The following is an 18,677-nucleotide window of genomic DNA, read 5'->3' on the forward strand; positions in this document are numbered from 1 at the left end:
AACTATAATTTTAACTATTTTTTTCAATATTTTTCTAACATGTACACTAAAAGATAAAACTAACATATGCTCAAAAATAACTAGATACCCATAAAAAAACTAAATATTCATTAAAAAAAAATTATTCATTTAAAATTACTAAATATTCATTATAAAAAAAACTAAACTTTCATTAAAAATTAATAAATATTCATTTAAAATAATTAAATATTCACAAAAAATACAAAAGATGAAACAATGTACATACCTGGTATGTTGAATGCTCAAAGGAGGTAAAAAATGGTAGACTGGAATGATGATGCAACCCAAGACATCATAGATTTCTCTCTAAGGCCTTCCACTAAACCGTAACAAAATGAAGTGAAAAGTGGGAGGTCGATGCTTATAAAGTTGTTTCTAACAGACTTTTAGGGCTTCAAGTGAAGGCCTCAGAGCTTTGAGCGAAGCCCAAGTGGTCGTGTGGGCCTAGAACTTTTCTTGAAGCCTTTGAATTTCAAATTTCTCACTTTTCATCTAATTTCTTGATGATGAAAATTGGAAACCATTACTATGGCCTAACCACAATGGTAATAATATTGGACTCATTGTTTGATGGAAGTGTCTGAAGGATTGGGTGAACCATGTTAAATATTTTTCTTCTATTCATTAATGTGTGTTTTATACCTTTGTGATATTGGTTATATTTGCAAAAAAAAAAAAATATGTCTAACTAATCCTAACAATCCTAGGATACATCCACCAAGAATTAGCCTCATGATGTGTCTGAGATTGATCACCTCAGTATATACATATGTATTATTTTGTGTATCTTGATCATGGTTCCTTGACATTCGGTTCTTTTGGCCTACTTTTCCAATTTACTATCACCTCACCCTTGTCTCCATTATGAGGTGTTCTTATGTTGGTTCTTATGCTTCCTTGGTTCGATGGGGTTAGCTATGTAATAAGTATTTGCTCCTATGTACTAGGAAAAACCAATGGCTAGGCACCTATGCATTTCGGTGAGATGGATCATTTACCATATAGACACTCTTATTTTTGTTCCTACTCTGGATTTAGCCTTCTATGTTTGATTGATCAACTCATTATGCTTTGGTTTTTCAAGCCATCTGTATCTTCAAGTTCAGTCATTTTTGTTTGCCTTTTGATTCGAGTAGTTTCATTTGAGAGAACTCATTCATATTATTGTCTTCTCTACCAATTCAGGTTCTATTTTAGTGGAGGCTCTTCAGATCAACAGTTACTTTTTGGACAGAGCTTTGAAACTTCATATGCTTCAATGGTGTTCTTCATGATCATCTTTTGCTCCTATCTTCTAGGAGATTCTCTAGTTTGGAGGCTTCTTCAGTACACTAGTTCTTTCAACATTTTTCCATCTCTTCTTGAAGCGGGATTTTTTCCATGTGTCTTTCTCTATTTCTCCTCTTTACAAAGATTTGGTTGTGCTTGGGTGCCTCATTAGGCTTTGTTGTTAAGACCCAAATCTACTTTCAATAGTAGTTTTTAGGGTTTTAGATACTCCCTAATTTTATCTTAAGGGGGTGTTAGAGTAATTAGATATTTTCTAATTAACTCTATTCTACATTAACTAAACAGCAGGCAACTAATAATTAATTCTTTTATTAATTGTTATCATGCAACCTAGATTTTACCTTTTAGGGTTTTGATCTCCTTTATAAGGACGATCTCTCTTTGTATATTCATCCACTTTTGATTAATAACAATGTCTCTTTTTGCTCATCAAGAATGTCTCCTCCTCTGTGGATCTAGGAATTCCAACTTCCATAGTTTTTGCTCATCTTTTCTATGACAAGTGTTTGCATGTAGGTGATTCTTGGGAGCTATGGGGTTGGTCTTTCATCAACTTCAACAATGACTTAGGAATATAACTATGAAAATATATGGTTGATGTCCATGATAATGGAGGTGATCTTCACGAGTATGTACTTGAACTTGATTTATGGAACTAGACCTACAATTAATAGATTTTATATGGTTGGATTTTATTTCTTTAAATTGTTCACATTTGTGCATGTACAAATTAATTAGGAAGAAGTGGTGATTAGAAACATGTATTGTGAGCATGTTGAATCAACAAGATCATGTTCTTCTTAGTTAGAATCTTGGATGGATCAATTTGGTAATGGAAAATGGTTGGGAATAACAAAAAAAAATAAAACATGATAATGCAATGTTGATACAATCTATTTTATTTGCTTATTAATATATTGTTGACTACGCTCAAAATTTTCTTAGAAAACTATTTAATGGTTCATTTGAATTAGGTATATTATTTAAATAAGTCACTCTATAATGTACTAAGGGTTATTAGCTCTTTTGGTGGCTCATAACAATCAATACAAATGAAGGTATAATGTCCAACTTCATGATTAAACTTAAATGTTTGTATTATAAATTTATAAGTACAAAAATGACTTGTATTAAATATGTTCTTATAAGAAAATTGATTTAATGCATAATAGATTGAATGACGAAATCAATTTTGAGAAATAAGTGATGATGTCTTGCATATAATAAACTTTAAAAATAAACATTAATTACCAATTTTAATATAAAATATATTATAAATTATCTTACTATATATATATATATATATATATATATATATATATATATATATATATATAAACAATTTAATTATCTTAAAACTAGACTATTTAAAAAAATTATAAACATAAATAGTTCATATAAAAAATATCAAACCAAAATTCAGATGATTTAAAGAAGTTAACAACCCTTTGGGACCACTTTTACAATATCTTGGGTTACAAGAATTGAGAATTTTGTTTAAGATTCTTCATAACATTAAAAAAAATCTTTTAAGCATATTGTTACTTGTTTATACACCTATGATATTCTTTTTAGTGGGACAAACTTCTCATCTTTAGATTTTTTTAAGTAGGACAGATTGAATTCAATAATTACATTCAAAAGAGCCAAAATCATTATACTAATAGAAAATTATATGGTTTACAATTTATTTTGGTTGTCATTTCTAGTGTTAAAACTAATATATTAGTAATGTGATATATATATATATATATATATATATATATATATATATATATATATATATATATATATATATATATATATATATATATATATATATATATATATATATATATATATATATATATATATATATATATATATATATATATATATATATATATATATATATATATATATATATATATATATATTGTAAGTTTATTTATTATTTTTTAATTAATTATATATTAATTTAAATAAGGTGTAATATATTTTAGTTGTATTTTGGTATGGTGTTCAAGAATTAACTTTAATTCTTTTAGGATAAATAGTAAATAGATAGAATGTACACTTTGTACATACATTAAGAATATGAAAAGAATTGTCCAATGATATGAGCACTACACATTACTATTTTAGGTTACTACGTGTTTTGATCATTATTCAAATTGTTGACTCCACATCTATATAACATTCACTATAGGAGAGACTATATGTGTCAGATGCAAATTCTAATAGAGGTCCAAACACTTTTATGTAGATCTAGACATTAGGGACATTCAAATTCCAACACTAAAAACTATCACTAATCAGAATCATTCAAAGTAGTAAAGGTTCGTAATTGTAAGATTGACTCCAAAATTGTACAAAATAGATATACATTTTTGGAAAATAATCCAAACTAATAAAATGTTAACATCTCTTAGATATCTATTACAAAACCAAATTGATTTAGAACATTCTACCAATCATACTTAACACAAAATTAGAAAGCTAAAAATACCTTTTTTCAATTTACTTAAATTGGAAACATTTAAATCAATATATTTATCACTTGTAATTTTCACTCTAAAATATTTATTTATCAACATTTGAATTCCAATCTTTTTTTTCTTTTTGTGTGTGTGTAGGCGTGCCCATGCATGAACATCAATCATACCTTGGGTTTTGCAAATCTAATAACATTAACTAATAAATCACTAAAAAATGAAGTTTAAAAAATATTATATTCCCACAACCTTGGATCTAGTTTGTGTTCATCAAAATAAAAGTTCAGAATATTAAACTTATTATATGTGTAATTTTGAGTCAAACTCATTTACCTATGTTTCATAAGTAAGTGTTTATGAGAACCCATCTTTGATGAGACTAGATGAAAACACTTAGCACTTATTGCATCTAGCAAATGCTCATAGAGGTGAAACAGTATCCTTCATGGGAGGTCACCCATCCCACTACTACTCTTAACTCAATTGTGTAAAACCATAGAGTTTCCTCCAATGTTAAGCGCACTCAATTTGCTATCCCATTTGCAAAACCTTCAACAATTGTTATGCTATATTTGACATTCATTACAAAGCCCCTAATAGCAATAGCACAATTTGACTTGCTATGAAAAATGACTTCTCATCAATTATAAACTTCTAGATTTCCATACTTCATGAATGATTGCAAGAAAATATTTTGGGATTTAATTGTGCATATAAATGTTACTTATCACACTTTGCGATTTGTCTCATGATGAACGAGAACAACAGTGTCAAGAAATTCTTTCCTTTTATGATATTTGAATAATTATAATGATGTTTATGCTACAAAATTTCATATATTGAAGCACAATAAAGTACCTCTTGCAATTTCGATATCAAGTTTCAACTATGATGTTTTTGAGTCAAACTTATTGACCTATGTTTCATGAGTAAGTGGTGTACCTTATGAAAATTTTATTATACAAACCCTAATAGATGTAATACCCCTAAATTGGCACATTGGCATTCTGAACCAGTTTTGGTGCATCAATCTCACAACATCAATCTCTTAATCAATTTAGTCCTATTGTACTACGCATTTTCTGGTTCTAATTGTCTCTACTTGACCTAAGTGTCAAATATATAAAATCCCTAATCTGTATTAACCATATACTTTATTTAATTCCTAAACACTAATTGAAATTGGCTAAAATAACCTTCCAATCGAATTAATTTAATTATAAGTCATAACACTCTAATAAAATTAAAATCCACCCCTTTTTAGCTAATACACGTGAAAAAAGAATTAAACATGTTGATTTAATTAAATGTACACATCATAATTGTTGAAACTAATTATTTAATTAATTAGAATATTAGATTATGATGCCATATTTAAATGGATCAATATTCTTTCCTAATTCGTCTCACATGAAAATGGAATTAAATATATTGATTTAATTAAATATCCTCATCATAATTCTTGAAATTAGTTATTTAATTAATTAGAATAATAATTATGAGTTCACATTTGAATGAATCAATATTCTCCCCTAATTCATCTCATTCAACTCCATAAAAAATGGAGGACTCAATCTCTCCTACAATCTGAACCATACATCTAGTTTAATCTTGATCGTTGATTGGGTCCAAGATTCTATAAAAGAGACCCTCGACCTCTCATTTGGGAAGGATGCAAGTGAAGGGTATCGAATTGCTATTGGATTGAACACTCAAGCATTTTGCATTCGAATCTCCATTACTTTTACATGCTCATCATCTAGATTACAATGCATTCATTTAGCTTAATTTATTTATCATTGTTCTTAGATTAATTCGAATATCATATTAATTCATATCTTTGCATACAAAATCACAAAAATGTAGATTAATCTTGCATTTGCATTCATTCAAATCCTTTGTACTAGTTTGGTCTGGTTACTGAACTCTTGATTCTGAGACCGCATAGTAAAACTCCGTCTAGTTAGAAGGCAATAGATCGCCTTATGCAGACTATAGCAATATCACAATTTGATTTGCTATGAAAAATGCTTCTTTATCAATATTAAACTTGTTAGATTTCCGCATTACATGAATGATTCCAAGATAATCTTTTAGAATTCAATTGTGTATAAATTTTAACATCAATATTTTCAATCACATTCCTTTAGAACACTTGTCTCGAAAAATTATTTCCCCTTTAATATTTAAATAAAATTTAATATATAGAAGCACAATTACGTACCTCCTACATGACAAAATTACGAAATATTTCCACACATTACAAACTAATGTAAACAAGGTTTGCTTAGCACCTCATTTACATAAATAAAATAAAATGAAAACTATAGGGATTTTCCCTTCCCTTATTTAGGGATTTAAAACAAAACAAAATCTACAAGAACAATATAAATACCCCCCATGAAAACAAGGAAGAGAGCAATGCAAAGAAGAGAGAAACCCCATGAAAGGCCTGGTGCAATCCTCCACTGTAATGGAGATTAACACCGTACAGAGCTTGAGCACCAGACACATCATCCGGAGCGAGGTCCACCTTTCGAGTCCGGGGAGGAATGAAAGGGTACATAACATTGCCCTTTGAAGAAGAATGTCCAAGCCCTAAAACATGCCCGATTTCATGAGTGCAAATCGACTCCAAATCAATCGCATGAATGGCGGACTTATCTTCTTCATCCAGATCCAAACTCCACTGCTCCTCTGCATCCAAATGGAGTCTTCCATTCTGCGGACAAAAAGCGTGTCCTAGAGTCCCCAGCGGTCCATCAAAAGCCTGATTATCGCCATGATTTCCACTGAAAAATCCAATTTTGACATCGGCAGACTCAAAATCCTCCGTAGCCGTAAAGGTCACTGGAATAACCCTAGACCAGCGGTTAAAAGCCCTGGAAAGCACGGTTCTCAGCTGGATTTCATCGATTCCGAGGGATTTATCCAACGGAACGAAGGCATACGAAAGATTTCGCTTGCGCCGCGGCCATCTCGGGGTTCCGTTGAAGAAAGTAAAGCGTTTGAGGGATCTGCCGGGATTTAAATCCGCGACGCCGCACCGCGGCGTCGATATTTGAGTTAGGGTTTCTGCGTCAAGATTTCCCGTCACCGCGAGCCCGAAATTGAGCTGGTAAAGCTTCACAGCAGATTCGACTCTTTCGTCATACGAATCCGTGAAATTGTGGATTCCGTGCTTGAGATATCCGAAGCTCTGCAAATATTTCTTCAGCTCTGTCACGCCTCTGACGCTGCTGCCTTTGCGCGCGTTCACGAGACCGGACAAAGCTTCCCCCAATTTCCCGCCCCGCAGGCGCTCTGCAGGATGAGATTCAGGGGCGACAATTTTCGAAAAGCGATCGCCTTTACCTGTGCCGATTAAGCTTGAGATGATCAGGAGACCTAATATTAAAGCCATGGCCTCCATCTCTGTAAATTTTTCATTGCAAATCTGCGTTGAGAGGAACTGGCTTCGATTTTATGGCTGGATTTCGATCTTATGGCTGGAAATATCGAGTGCTGTGGGATTCTTTGACCACTACGCACGGCGTCGAAAATTCTTTCGGCTGTAACGGAAGTCGTTGATGATTCCGCCTCAGACACGGTGCAAAATCCGATTGGGATTGGAACTGTTGACGTCTCCATTGTCAATGTCATGTCAAAGTCTTCTTGGCTTTCGATGGTCCTACTCCGCTCGTCTCGTGGACAAATTGAAATCATTGCTCAGCTTCTCAGAGAATTCTTCGCTTGGATATTTTGTTTTCAGGTCATCCAAGAAATGAGATGATGAATTCAAAAATTAGAACCAATGAGACGAATCCAGAAAAGAGAGCGACAAAAGGGACGAATTCGTTATTTATAGTTAGCAGCGTGGAGTAGCGGCTCAAAGAGCCCACCAAATGTTTGGTATTGGCCGTTTTCTTAGAACTCAAATCAATGTGAAGAGTCGAGCTTGGGGATTGTTAGATTAAAATATCAATACCTTTCTATAATAAAATTATCATCTATCATTTCATGTAGTCAATTTTATTAGCCATGTTTTTATATTCTATGATCTATGATTGAGAGGAGCAATGTGATTCATTGAGTGTGATTTGAAACATCAAGATAATAAAAAATTATGCAATGCTTTACTGAAAGCTTTACAATCCATTTATAATAGACTTACGATCTTATATGGACACATGTTTTTATATTAAAAAATATTAGAACTAGGGTAACAACCCTTAAGACAAAACAATCCTTAGGTAGCTTTAGCAAGTCATTAACAACACAAACAATAGACTAGTATGGAGAAGGGAAAATTCAACAACCTTGAGACTAATTAAAATTTCAAGGGATGAACCAACCCTTGTGCCACCTCATTTCTACTAGCACTATGGTGAGCTAGGGAATCCAAGACAACTTAAATGATGAAGATTAAAATTAAGACGGATGAACCAACCCTTGCGCCACCTCATTTCTACTAGCACTTTGGTGAGCTAGGGAATTGAAGACAACTTAAATGACATGATGTGAAAACAAGAGAACTAAATTAACTCAACTATACTAAGTGCTGAAAATGTTTTGACTATGACAAATGAGAAAGCTAACTACAAGGGTTAACTGAGAGGCACTAGAAGCTCATTGCCTTGGACACTAGTGTGAGTTGAGGAAAACAATGTGGATGTAGGACATTTGTGCAACGTGCATTCATCTAGTACAAATAGTGTATTGAAATTGAGATAAAAACCTAGAACACAAAATCAAATAACAAAAAGTAAATAATATGATAATAGAAAATAAAAATATATAACTTCACTACATAAATGAAAAAAAAAATGAAAGAGAGGACAAGTGAAAATGAATGAGCTCGTAATGGAGGAGGTTGAAATGTCAAGCATGTTGCTCCACTCTTCCTCCCATGAAACTTGCACTCCGAAAAAATAAAAAAATGTTGTGTGGTTGTTTGAAGACCTGCCTCATTCATGTTTATACTTTGGTGTTTCCACCTCTACAATAGTCTAAAAGACAAGATTATGGTGATGGATAGACATGAGGATAAATGAACAAACAATATTGATAACAATGTATCAAGAATATGATCAAGCAACTACAATATGCTTGAAAAATATGAAATGAAAGAAAACGGTGAGTGACTTCTCTTTATAGTTGCAAAGGTAAAGCTTGGTGAACTAAAGACAAGATGACAAGGATGATGAGATTAAGATGGTGTGAGTTGTCCTAATACAATAATGTGTCCAAAACAATGTAATAATGTTGTCATATGAAAAGGAGTAAAGTAACAGGAAGAGAAATTGCAAGCTAAGACCTAAGAAGCATAAAGAAAGCCAAATCAAGTGAAAATATCAAGCATTAAGTTGGATCAAACCTTGGGGGCAACGGGTGGTGGTAGGAGGTGCTACATTGCAAGGGTGGTAGTCGTAATGCCTTAATGACTAATTGCAATTCGGAGATTCACGAGATGAATGCACACTACAAAGGCATCTTTGTGGTGTCCACACATCTTGTGCCAACCAGGTCACATGGCCAAAAACCCAAATGAAAAAGGACAAGGAAAGGTGGAGGGAAGTGGAGGCTTACATGAAATTTTCTCTTTTGGCTAAGATAGGAGAATTATTTGATGGTAATTTACACAAAGGTGCAAATTTATGACATTACAATTTTCCCACTTTAGCAAGCATATCATAACTGAAGATGTGAGATAAAGAAAGAAAACTTTCTTGAGGGACATTCATCTACAAATAGTTACCCTCAAGGGAAATCCCTTAATCATTGTGAGCTCATATCCAATATACAAGCTACAAACAAGTATGCTAGATGATGAAGATAATGATCGTTAGTGGTATGTGAGTATTGATAGCAAGTTGTGTTATGCTAGATAGCCATATGATTGGACAAATTCAAGTGTGATGATGCAAGTAGATAAAGCTAGATAGTCTCATGATAGGGTATTTTTAGATGTGCATCAATATGAGTAGCAAAGGTTAGACTATTTCATTATAGGTAAAATTTAGACATGTATTCATAGGAGTAACAAAAGGTAGATAATTGAGTGATATGGTAGCTTTAAACATGCATTAACACAAGTACTACAAACAAGGTAGTTGTCTAATAGTGTGAATTTGATAATGTTGGTATGAGTAGGAAATGCTAGATATTTGTACAATAGGGGGAGAGATTTGAAAAATTGATTGGACCCATCAAAGGTGAGATATAGTTCAATTTTTTTTTACTTTCAAAAGAACCTATGATGTATAGACAACGAGATAATAAGATATAATAGATATAGAAAGCTTGTATTAGAATGAACTATGTGGCTTAGAGGGGAACATGTGATATTCTAAGGAGAGAAAAAGACATTGTAGCATGTCAACATACATGTTGTTTTCATGGAATATCACTTCATGACAGGGGACACATGATATCCACAACACCTAAATAAGCACATAGAGATAGGGGGATCGGATTATTTGGCATCATGACCCAAATTGATGTAAGGTCATCCTTGGCTTGTTGGCAATCTTGCATCCTGAAATAGATATTTTCTTATTTTTTATTTTCTAGTTATATGTCTGACAACTTGATTCGGTGAACACTTGTTTGTTCTTTCTTGATTTTGCAAACTTGGCTTCATATTTGGACCTATTATGGATTATTATCCTAAGTGCATAGAATTTAATGTTACAACTAGCAGAAATTATGCTTCATCTTCTCGGGTGCTAATTTCCTATATTGATCTTCATGCAATGCTTGGTATTTAATTTAGTGAGGCTCTTTATTTAAGAGTTAGCTTACATGCGCTTGGATCTAGGCAATTGGTTAACATTTGGACTTATACCTGAGGCCACATGATGTTTTGCAATGTATGATGTATCTGGTCATTAATTAATTAAGGGTTAGTCATATATTATTTAGTACATTTCCTATTTATTGGAGATTGTGAACTCAAATCTGGCTTGTGTGTCCTAGTGGCTATATATGTAATATCCCTAAATCTTAGTAGGTAGCATGGAGAAAGTGATTTTAAATAGATACTTGGAGAAAGCTTGAGAGTGGTGAGTTTTGGTCTATAATCAAGAATTTATTGGTCGTAATTGGGAAGGCCTTCCAGCCTGACATATCATATCAATTGTATGTGAGTTGTGTAATCAACCAGTGTTCAATTCTATATATGAAGATCTCTTATTAATAAAGTGATTTATTTGCAATTTCATCATCTTTTTATACTTTTGTTGTGTTGTATTTGTTGGGGACTTGGTCATCTCCTTTACAGAGACAGCTACCTTGTACTGCATCAAATGGTATCAGATTGAAGGGTGATCTTGTTGGTGACTTATAAGAGTGTGGTTGGATCTAATCGTTGCTAATTTGATCCTGGTTAAGCTTGGTGGACTTGTGAAGACTTGAATTCCTTGGTTGTGAGGTGGAAGATTGTGGTTATGGTTCACAATTACAGAGGACTTGTTCAAGTTGTGTTGGAATCCTATAACAGACCTGTTAATTCTTGTTGGTGGACATATCACCAAAGTTTGAGGCAGTTGTACCTTGTCCTAATTCAATGTGATGTATAGAAGAATGAATCCTAGGAGGTTGGAACATATGTTTGAAGAATTCAAGGTCGAGATGAGGGATGAGATCTAAAATATCTCGAATGTCGTGAGAAGAAATCCTAAAAATCAAGAGGAATATGTTGAAGTTGTTGAAGATCTTGAAGTTCCTGAAGTAGAGATCATTGCAAAAGAAGAAATATTGTTGAAAGCTATGGCACAAGTTCGTAAGAGTCATAGAATGGAGTTATAAATTTATTATGGTTCTTTCAATCCTGGGGAATTGATAGATTGGATAAATGAACTTGGGGATTACTTTGATCTTGAAAATATTGTAGATCCCCAAAGGGTTATGTTAGCACAAACTAAGTTAAAAGGTCATGTTGCTTTATGGTGGAAATAATTTCAAAAGGATAGAGAAGATAATGATAAACATAATATTAGTAGATGGAAACCCCTAGTTTCTAGTTTGAAGGCTAAATTCATTCTTGAAGACTATGAACTTGAGTTGTTTAAGAAGTTGTAGAACTTAAAGCAGAAAGATATGTTTGTGAAGAACTATACTGAAGAATTTTACAAGATACAAATTAGATATGGACAATGTGAAACTTCTAAGGAAAAGGTTGCAAGGTATGTTAATGGTTTGAAATTCAATGTTCAAGATGAATTGAGTATGTTGAAACTTAGTTCAATTAAGGATGCTTATCAATATGCATTAAAGGTTGAAGAAAAGTTAGGAAGAAAGAAAGGTAAACAAGTGACTAAGGTTGATAAGGGTAAGCAAGTTATTTCTGATAAGAAGTGTGTATTCAAAGGTACTTGTTTTAAATGTGGTAAGGATGGACATCATGCTTTTGAACATCCTAGTGTAAAGATTGACAAACAAAACTCAGTAGTAAAGGAAAATCAGAAAGTGGAATCTTATGATGTTGATTTGGCTTCACCAGAAGTTGGAGAATCTCTTTTAATGAGAAGAGTCATGTTGGCTAAGCATGATGTAGAACCAGTGCAAAGAAGGAACTTATTCTGAACTATTTGTAAGTCTAGAGGTAAATTTTGTAAAGCTATTATGGATGGAGGTAGTACTAATAATCTTGTTTCTGAAGAGATGGTCAAACAACTTGGTTTACAAAGATTGAAACATCCTACTCCCTATGGTATCAGTTGGTTTCAAGATGGCCATTGGGTGCATGTTAGAGAATAATGCTTGGTTAATTTCAGTATTGGACCTTTTAAGGATGAATTTTTATGTGATGTAGTAGACATGAATGCTTGTCACATTTTATTTGGAAGACCTTAGCAATTGGACAGAGTAGCTATACATGATTGTAGAAACAATATTGTTACAGTTGAGAAGGATGTTAAGAAGTTTTTTTTGATTCCCTTGAAGGATGAGGAAGATGGCAAAGCAAAGAACTTGATTATTTTCAAGAATTTCAGTTTGAAGATAGTAGAACTTGTGGTTAAGGTTATTACTAATGAAAGGAAATCTGACTTGAAGTTATTTGATCATGTTATTGATAATAGAGGTAAAGGAAAGAAATATTCTAATCAAATGAAGACATGCAAAAGGTATGATTCATTTGATCCTGGAAGCGGCAGTAGTAGTAGATCTGAGATGTATGATGAAACAGTTGGTTACAACAGTAAGTTTAGACAGACTTCTATGTTGATTAATGAAGAGGATTTTTGGATTAAGAATGAGCATGGGATTTATGTTTAAAATTATCTCAGATGTTCATCAGTCCTTATGAACATCATTTTGTCACATTAGGTGTTTGATGCAAGAGCATCCTTAGATTATTGGCAATCTTGCATCCCCAAAAAGATATTTACTTATTTTCTATTTTGCAATTATCTTCCTAACAATTTAATTCAATGAACACATGTTTGTTCTTTATATATTCTACAAGCTTGGCTTCATATTGTGGAACTATCATGGATTATTATCCTAAGTATGCATAATTTAATATTACAACTGGCAGAACTTATGCTTCATCTTCTTAGGTGTTGATTTCTTATGGTGTTCTTCATGCATTGCTTGGTATTTAATTCAACGATGTTCTTTATGTAAGAGTTAGCTTACTCGTTTTTCAATTTAGGTAGTTGGTTAAAGTGTGGACCTATACTTGAGGTTGCATAATGTTTTGTAATGTATTATGTATGTGATCATTTATTGATTGAGGATCAAACCTATAGTGTGTAGCAAATTTATTATTTATTGCAGATTGTGAACTCAAACCCAACCTATGTGTCTTGATGGTTGTATATGAATATCCTAGAGTCTTAGTAGGTAGCAAAGAGAAATTAATTTTAAGTAGATACTTGGAGGAAGCTCAAGAGTAGAAATTTTTGGTCTAGAATTTGGAATGTATTGGTTCTAACCGAGAAGGCCTTACAACCAGCAATATTATATCACTTTGTGTGTGAGTTATGTAATCAATCAATATTTAGTTGTATATATGAGAATCTCTTGTTAATAAAGTAATTTATTTATAATTACATCTTGTTGTACTTTTGTTGTGTTATATTTGTCAAGGGCTTGGTCATCTCCTTTGGGGACATACATGCCTTGTAATGCATCACAAATGAGGAAAAAAAATTGTATGATATAAGATATCTTAGGGGTACTTCATCATGGATGACATGTTATGTATTTGAAGAGGAGAACACGAAGACAAAGAAAAAGAAAAATTTGGCTTCACATGGAAGGAAAGCCTAAATGCTCCAAACACTTGTGTTTTCCTCAAATATCCAAAGGAAATGTATCAAAAATAGAGGAAGAAGATAACAAATAAAAGGTGCACAAAGGATTAACCCTATGCTTCTAGGTACTATTAGAGGACATGGGTCGTCTAAAGGATAACAAGATCAAAATAAAAGTGTGGGGGAACACAAGAAAGAATGCTTTAATACAAAATGTGGAAGCATATGCTACCTCACAAATCATCCACCAATATGTCATTGTCCTCCTACTTTTAATTATATGAGGAGGGAGGTTGAGAATCTAATTGTACAACCACCATGGAAACCTTAGACACCCCCACAAAGGGCCAAAACCAAGGATGAGATTACTTAAATGTCCTCATTTAGGGATTTTTGGAAAATCACTATCAAATCTACAATCTCTTCAAGTAAGTAAAACATACAAGCCTCATATATTGTAGTGAGAGGTTTCATTTATAGTGAAATCAAGAAATAGAATTGAGCAGGTCGACTATATATCTTAAAATCTTGCAAATACCTTAAGACAAGACCCTAGCCCAAATATGAGCTCAAAAACCTAGGGATAGGTTGGCAATGGAGATCTTTCCTTGGGACATATTTCCAATTGCAACCTGCCCCACCTAAAGAGAGCCAAATTTTGGTCTGTGGATCTTGGTTAGTCTGTAAATGTGAAATTAGAATATACAATTGATTACAATGTGTAAATTGTATTTTGAGGCTATAAAAGGTCAAATAGGACCTAGGAGAAACAAAAATATTTTTTGATTGAAAGACTAAAAATATAGGACAACACTTATAAATAAGGCACTGCCTCAATTTTAAAACTATTTGAAGAGATTAAAGGACCCATATTTGAATTAGGAATACATTAAGCACAATCATAGGATTTTGATATGCAATCTATAATGAAAACACACTAAATAATCATTTTAGAGTGCTTAACACAAACTAATTTTCTTAACTCTAAAAATTTGTGCACATATACATCCTCTATATCTCAAAATACTATCCAACTCAAAATTAAATCCATCATATCTTAGATCCTATAGGTTAGTTTGAAGGGTCTCCTTTAACTCTTTATATTATTTTTCTCCTTCCAAGTATTGTAGCATGTAAGCTCTTAAGTTGGTGTGTATGGAAACCATTGATGATATATATGTATTCTTCAACTTAGGGAAATTACTACTTGATTTTCCTTTCCCTTAATATAATAGATTTTGAAATCATACTCAGAAATTAATTCCAACCATATTCTTTAGAGGACATTAAAATTAGGTTGAGATAATATATATTTCATCCCTTGATGATTTTATCTAATTTTGAAGGGCTTTCCCAATAGATAATGTTTCCATATCTAGAGAATGTGCACAAGCAATGCAAGCAAGGTAATGGGATGCATAATTGCTCATAAGTTTTTTTATTTTTATTACTTATAGGCAATTGCTTCCCCTCTTACATATGAACTCCTAAGACATCTATGGCCATCAATAAGTAACCTTTTAGACCATGCACCTTTAAAGGGGGGTTTTTTAGTTCCTCCTTTATATGCTCAAAGGCCTTTAGGTGTTCCTCATTCAAATGGAACATATTTCAGTTCCTTGGGAGTGTGGTGATGTGATGTTCTATCCAATAGAATTTTACTACAATATTTTGTAGTACCCTTCCAACCCTATAGTACTTCAAGATTTCTAAACATTCCTTGGGGATGGTAATTCTAATAAAGCCCTAATCTTAGCTAAGTCTACTATTAAGTCTTCTATGAAAATAATGTTCCCTAGATATGGGATTTTCCTCTAGAAAGGGTACATTTCAATTATTTATTATATAACTTATGTTCTCACAATAGTTGAATTACTATCTACAAATGCCAATATTGCTCTTCCTCATTCTTGGAGTGAATTTGGACATCATCCAAGAATACCAAATTGAACTCATCTAGGAAGTATTTGAGCATAGTGTTTATGAGGTCCATAAATGTTGTTGGGATATTGGTGATTTCAAAGGGTAGGCGTATAAACTTAGAATGTCTATACCTAGCTCTGAAGACTATTTATGAATATTCTCATGTTTGAGCCTTAATTGGTAATAGCCTGATAATAAATCAAAATTGTATCTCAATACATCTAATAAAAGAAATCATAAATACATGGTAAGGGGTACTTATAGAATATTTCTTGATCATATGATAGTCTAAACACAATTGTAGGGTTCCATCTCTCATCTTCACAAAACTTATTGATGCTCCCCATGGTGGAAAATTAGATCGAATCAATTCCTTAATCAAAAACTCTTGAAGTTGTACTTTTTGTTCCCTAATATCAATGATCATCTTGTGGTAAGGATCCTTATACATTACTTTGGCCTTACGATCAAATCAATTGAAGAATTAAATACCTTTTTAAGAGGTATCTCTGGTAGTTCTTCATAAAAAAATATCTTCAAAATTTCAAACATAAGGGCATCTTTCTACAAAGGTTCCTTCTTTCTTATCAACTTCCTTTTCTTCTAAGTCCAAGCAATTGGATAATTCATTAATCATCAATTCATCTTGATAGATAACTTCTTTGAGTTTTTCTAGTCTTTTCCATGTTAACTACAAACATCTGACACCCTATCCTCTTATTATATTTCAACTACATGGAAAAAAATTTGAGGCTTGAATTCACATTGGGTACCTTGTAGATATGCAAGTTGGTTTCAAGATTATTGTATAATTTGATCAAAATAAATTCACAAAACCCATAAAATACCTGCATGCAAAAACTTGTCATTGAGAAGTGGAGAGAAGGCAAATACAAGAGTTTTTCTCTAACAATATGCAAGATTGTATCATCAATCAAAAAGAATAAGTAAAATATACAATAGATCAATCCTTATAGAAGGAGATCATGAAACCTATAAGGGAAACCCTAAGAGGTAAAAGGCATTTAATAATTAATATTTAATTATTAAATGATAATGCATGTGCATAAAGGGAATCTTAAAAAGGGAGTAAAGATAATTTAATCAATGTAATTAAATTAATTATTTACTCTAAAACCTCCCTTAAGATGAGCAACAATGCAGCTACAAACAATGCAAGAAAAAAAGAAAATGAACTACAATGTTGAATGCAAATTTAGGTCTTGACAAGATGGTTTATTAAGGTACCTAATCACAATGAAATATCTATAAAGTATAGAAATAGAGAAAACCACATGGTAAAAACTCTAAAGCAAAAAGAGATGAAAAGAAAGTACAGATGATATGTCTCAAGAGACTCTCTCAAAACTATAAGTACATTAAAACACCCCATGATAGAGGCTCGAGACTCCATAGCCTCACCCCCCCCCAAAAAAAAATGGTAGAACTCTTTTGTCAATGAAAAAACCAATATGGATTTAATATGGAAGAAGAAAAGGAAGTGGACAAGTAAGATGAAACCCTTGAATGTAAGGTGAAGTTGGTCATCCTAGTTGATGCTCAAAGGAGAATGCATGACAATCTTGTAATGGAATCTCCAATGGAGGTGCGATAATAGGTACATTGAATCTATTATCTGAGAGGAATCATAACAAGAGGCGGAGGTATAGAAGTCACAACACTAGTCTTAGGAAACAAACATAAGTTCAAGTGACCTGACATCACCTTACTAGGCTCTTGTGAAGAAGGAGAGTGAGTCTCTAATAGTGGAGATGGTGGACCAAAATGAGAGAAAGAGTACAAGTGGAAAGAATGATCAACAGTCCTTATAGAAACAATAATTTTTGTCTCACTATCTCTAATGTGCATTGAATCTCATGTAAACTCAATTGTCTTTCTTGTCCCACTATGAATAATTTGATAAATAGAGAGAAGGTTAGAGGACAAAGATGGAACACATAGTACATAATGTAATGCACCATCATCATTTTCAATAGAACGTTTCCCACATACAATCATAATAGTGTTGTTCCCCATCAAAATATGTGGAATAGGAAAAGCCTCAAAAGAATAGAAAAAATCCTTAGAAGATGCCATAAGGTGTAAAGCACCTGTTAGGATTAACCTCATACATAAATAACAATTAGATGCAAATATAACCAATACTATAAAATAGTAGATCACATAAAAGAGAACACAAAACACCAAGATTTAACATGGTTCACCCAATCCCTAGGCTATGTCCACCAACAACAAGTCCAACATTATTATGATCCAGTGATTGCAACTTGATTATAATCTGTAATCCCTTACAGCTCAATACAGTCTATGAACTAGTTTTCACATCACAAATTATGAAAATCCCTAACCCTAAGCATTTTTATACGATTCTTTTGTAGCTTACAAAATTAGGGCTAGAATAATAGAAAAATAGTAGCCAACACCTTTTAAAATATAAGGTCATTTTTTGCTTCAGGGGCACTACCCCTAAAAACCCTAGCGAGGGCATTGCCCCTCAACCCCACCCTATATTGCAATAAGGAGCACACCTGGGGCACTGCCACAAGACCCTATAGGGGCACTGCCCCTTGACCCCATCTTGGGGGTACTACTTCCAAACCCTCGTATAAATAATCTAGAGGGAAACCGCATCAAATAAACATTTGAGTCTGATTAGGCTCCACATCACAATAATCTCCCATTTGGAGACTGATCAGACTCCACAATA

General features: G+C 32.8%; 1 protein-coding gene across 1 annotated transcript; it reads right to left on the reverse strand.

Annotated features, from left to right (window-relative positions):
- Positions 1-5,940: 5,940 nt before the first annotated feature.
- Positions 5,941-7,774, reverse strand: LOC149551810 (metalloendoproteinase 1-MMP-like). The gene has a single exon (XM_089787315.1). It carries the CDS (start codon positions 7,195-7,197, stop codon positions 6,160-6,162), a length of 1,038 nt encoding a protein of 345 aa, XP_089643441.1. The 5' UTR covers positions 7,198-7,774; the 3' UTR covers positions 5,941-6,159.
- Positions 7,775-18,677: the final 10,903 nt, after the last annotated feature.

The sequence above is a fragment of the Cupressus sempervirens genome, chromosome 6 (assembly GCF_028749045.1).
Source record: "Cupressus sempervirens isolate cs-2001-9-10 chromosome 6, ASM2874904v1, whole genome shotgun sequence".
NCBI classification, from domain to species: domain Eukaryota; kingdom Viridiplantae; phylum Streptophyta; class Pinopsida; order Cupressales; family Cupressaceae; genus Cupressus; species Cupressus sempervirens.

What these genes read in the sequence shown, in the direction of transcription:
- LOC149551810 (XM_089787315.1), bottom strand. Translation starts at nt 7,197, where the DNA reads ATGGAGGCCATGGCTTTAATATTAGGTCTCCTGATCATCTCAAGCTTA.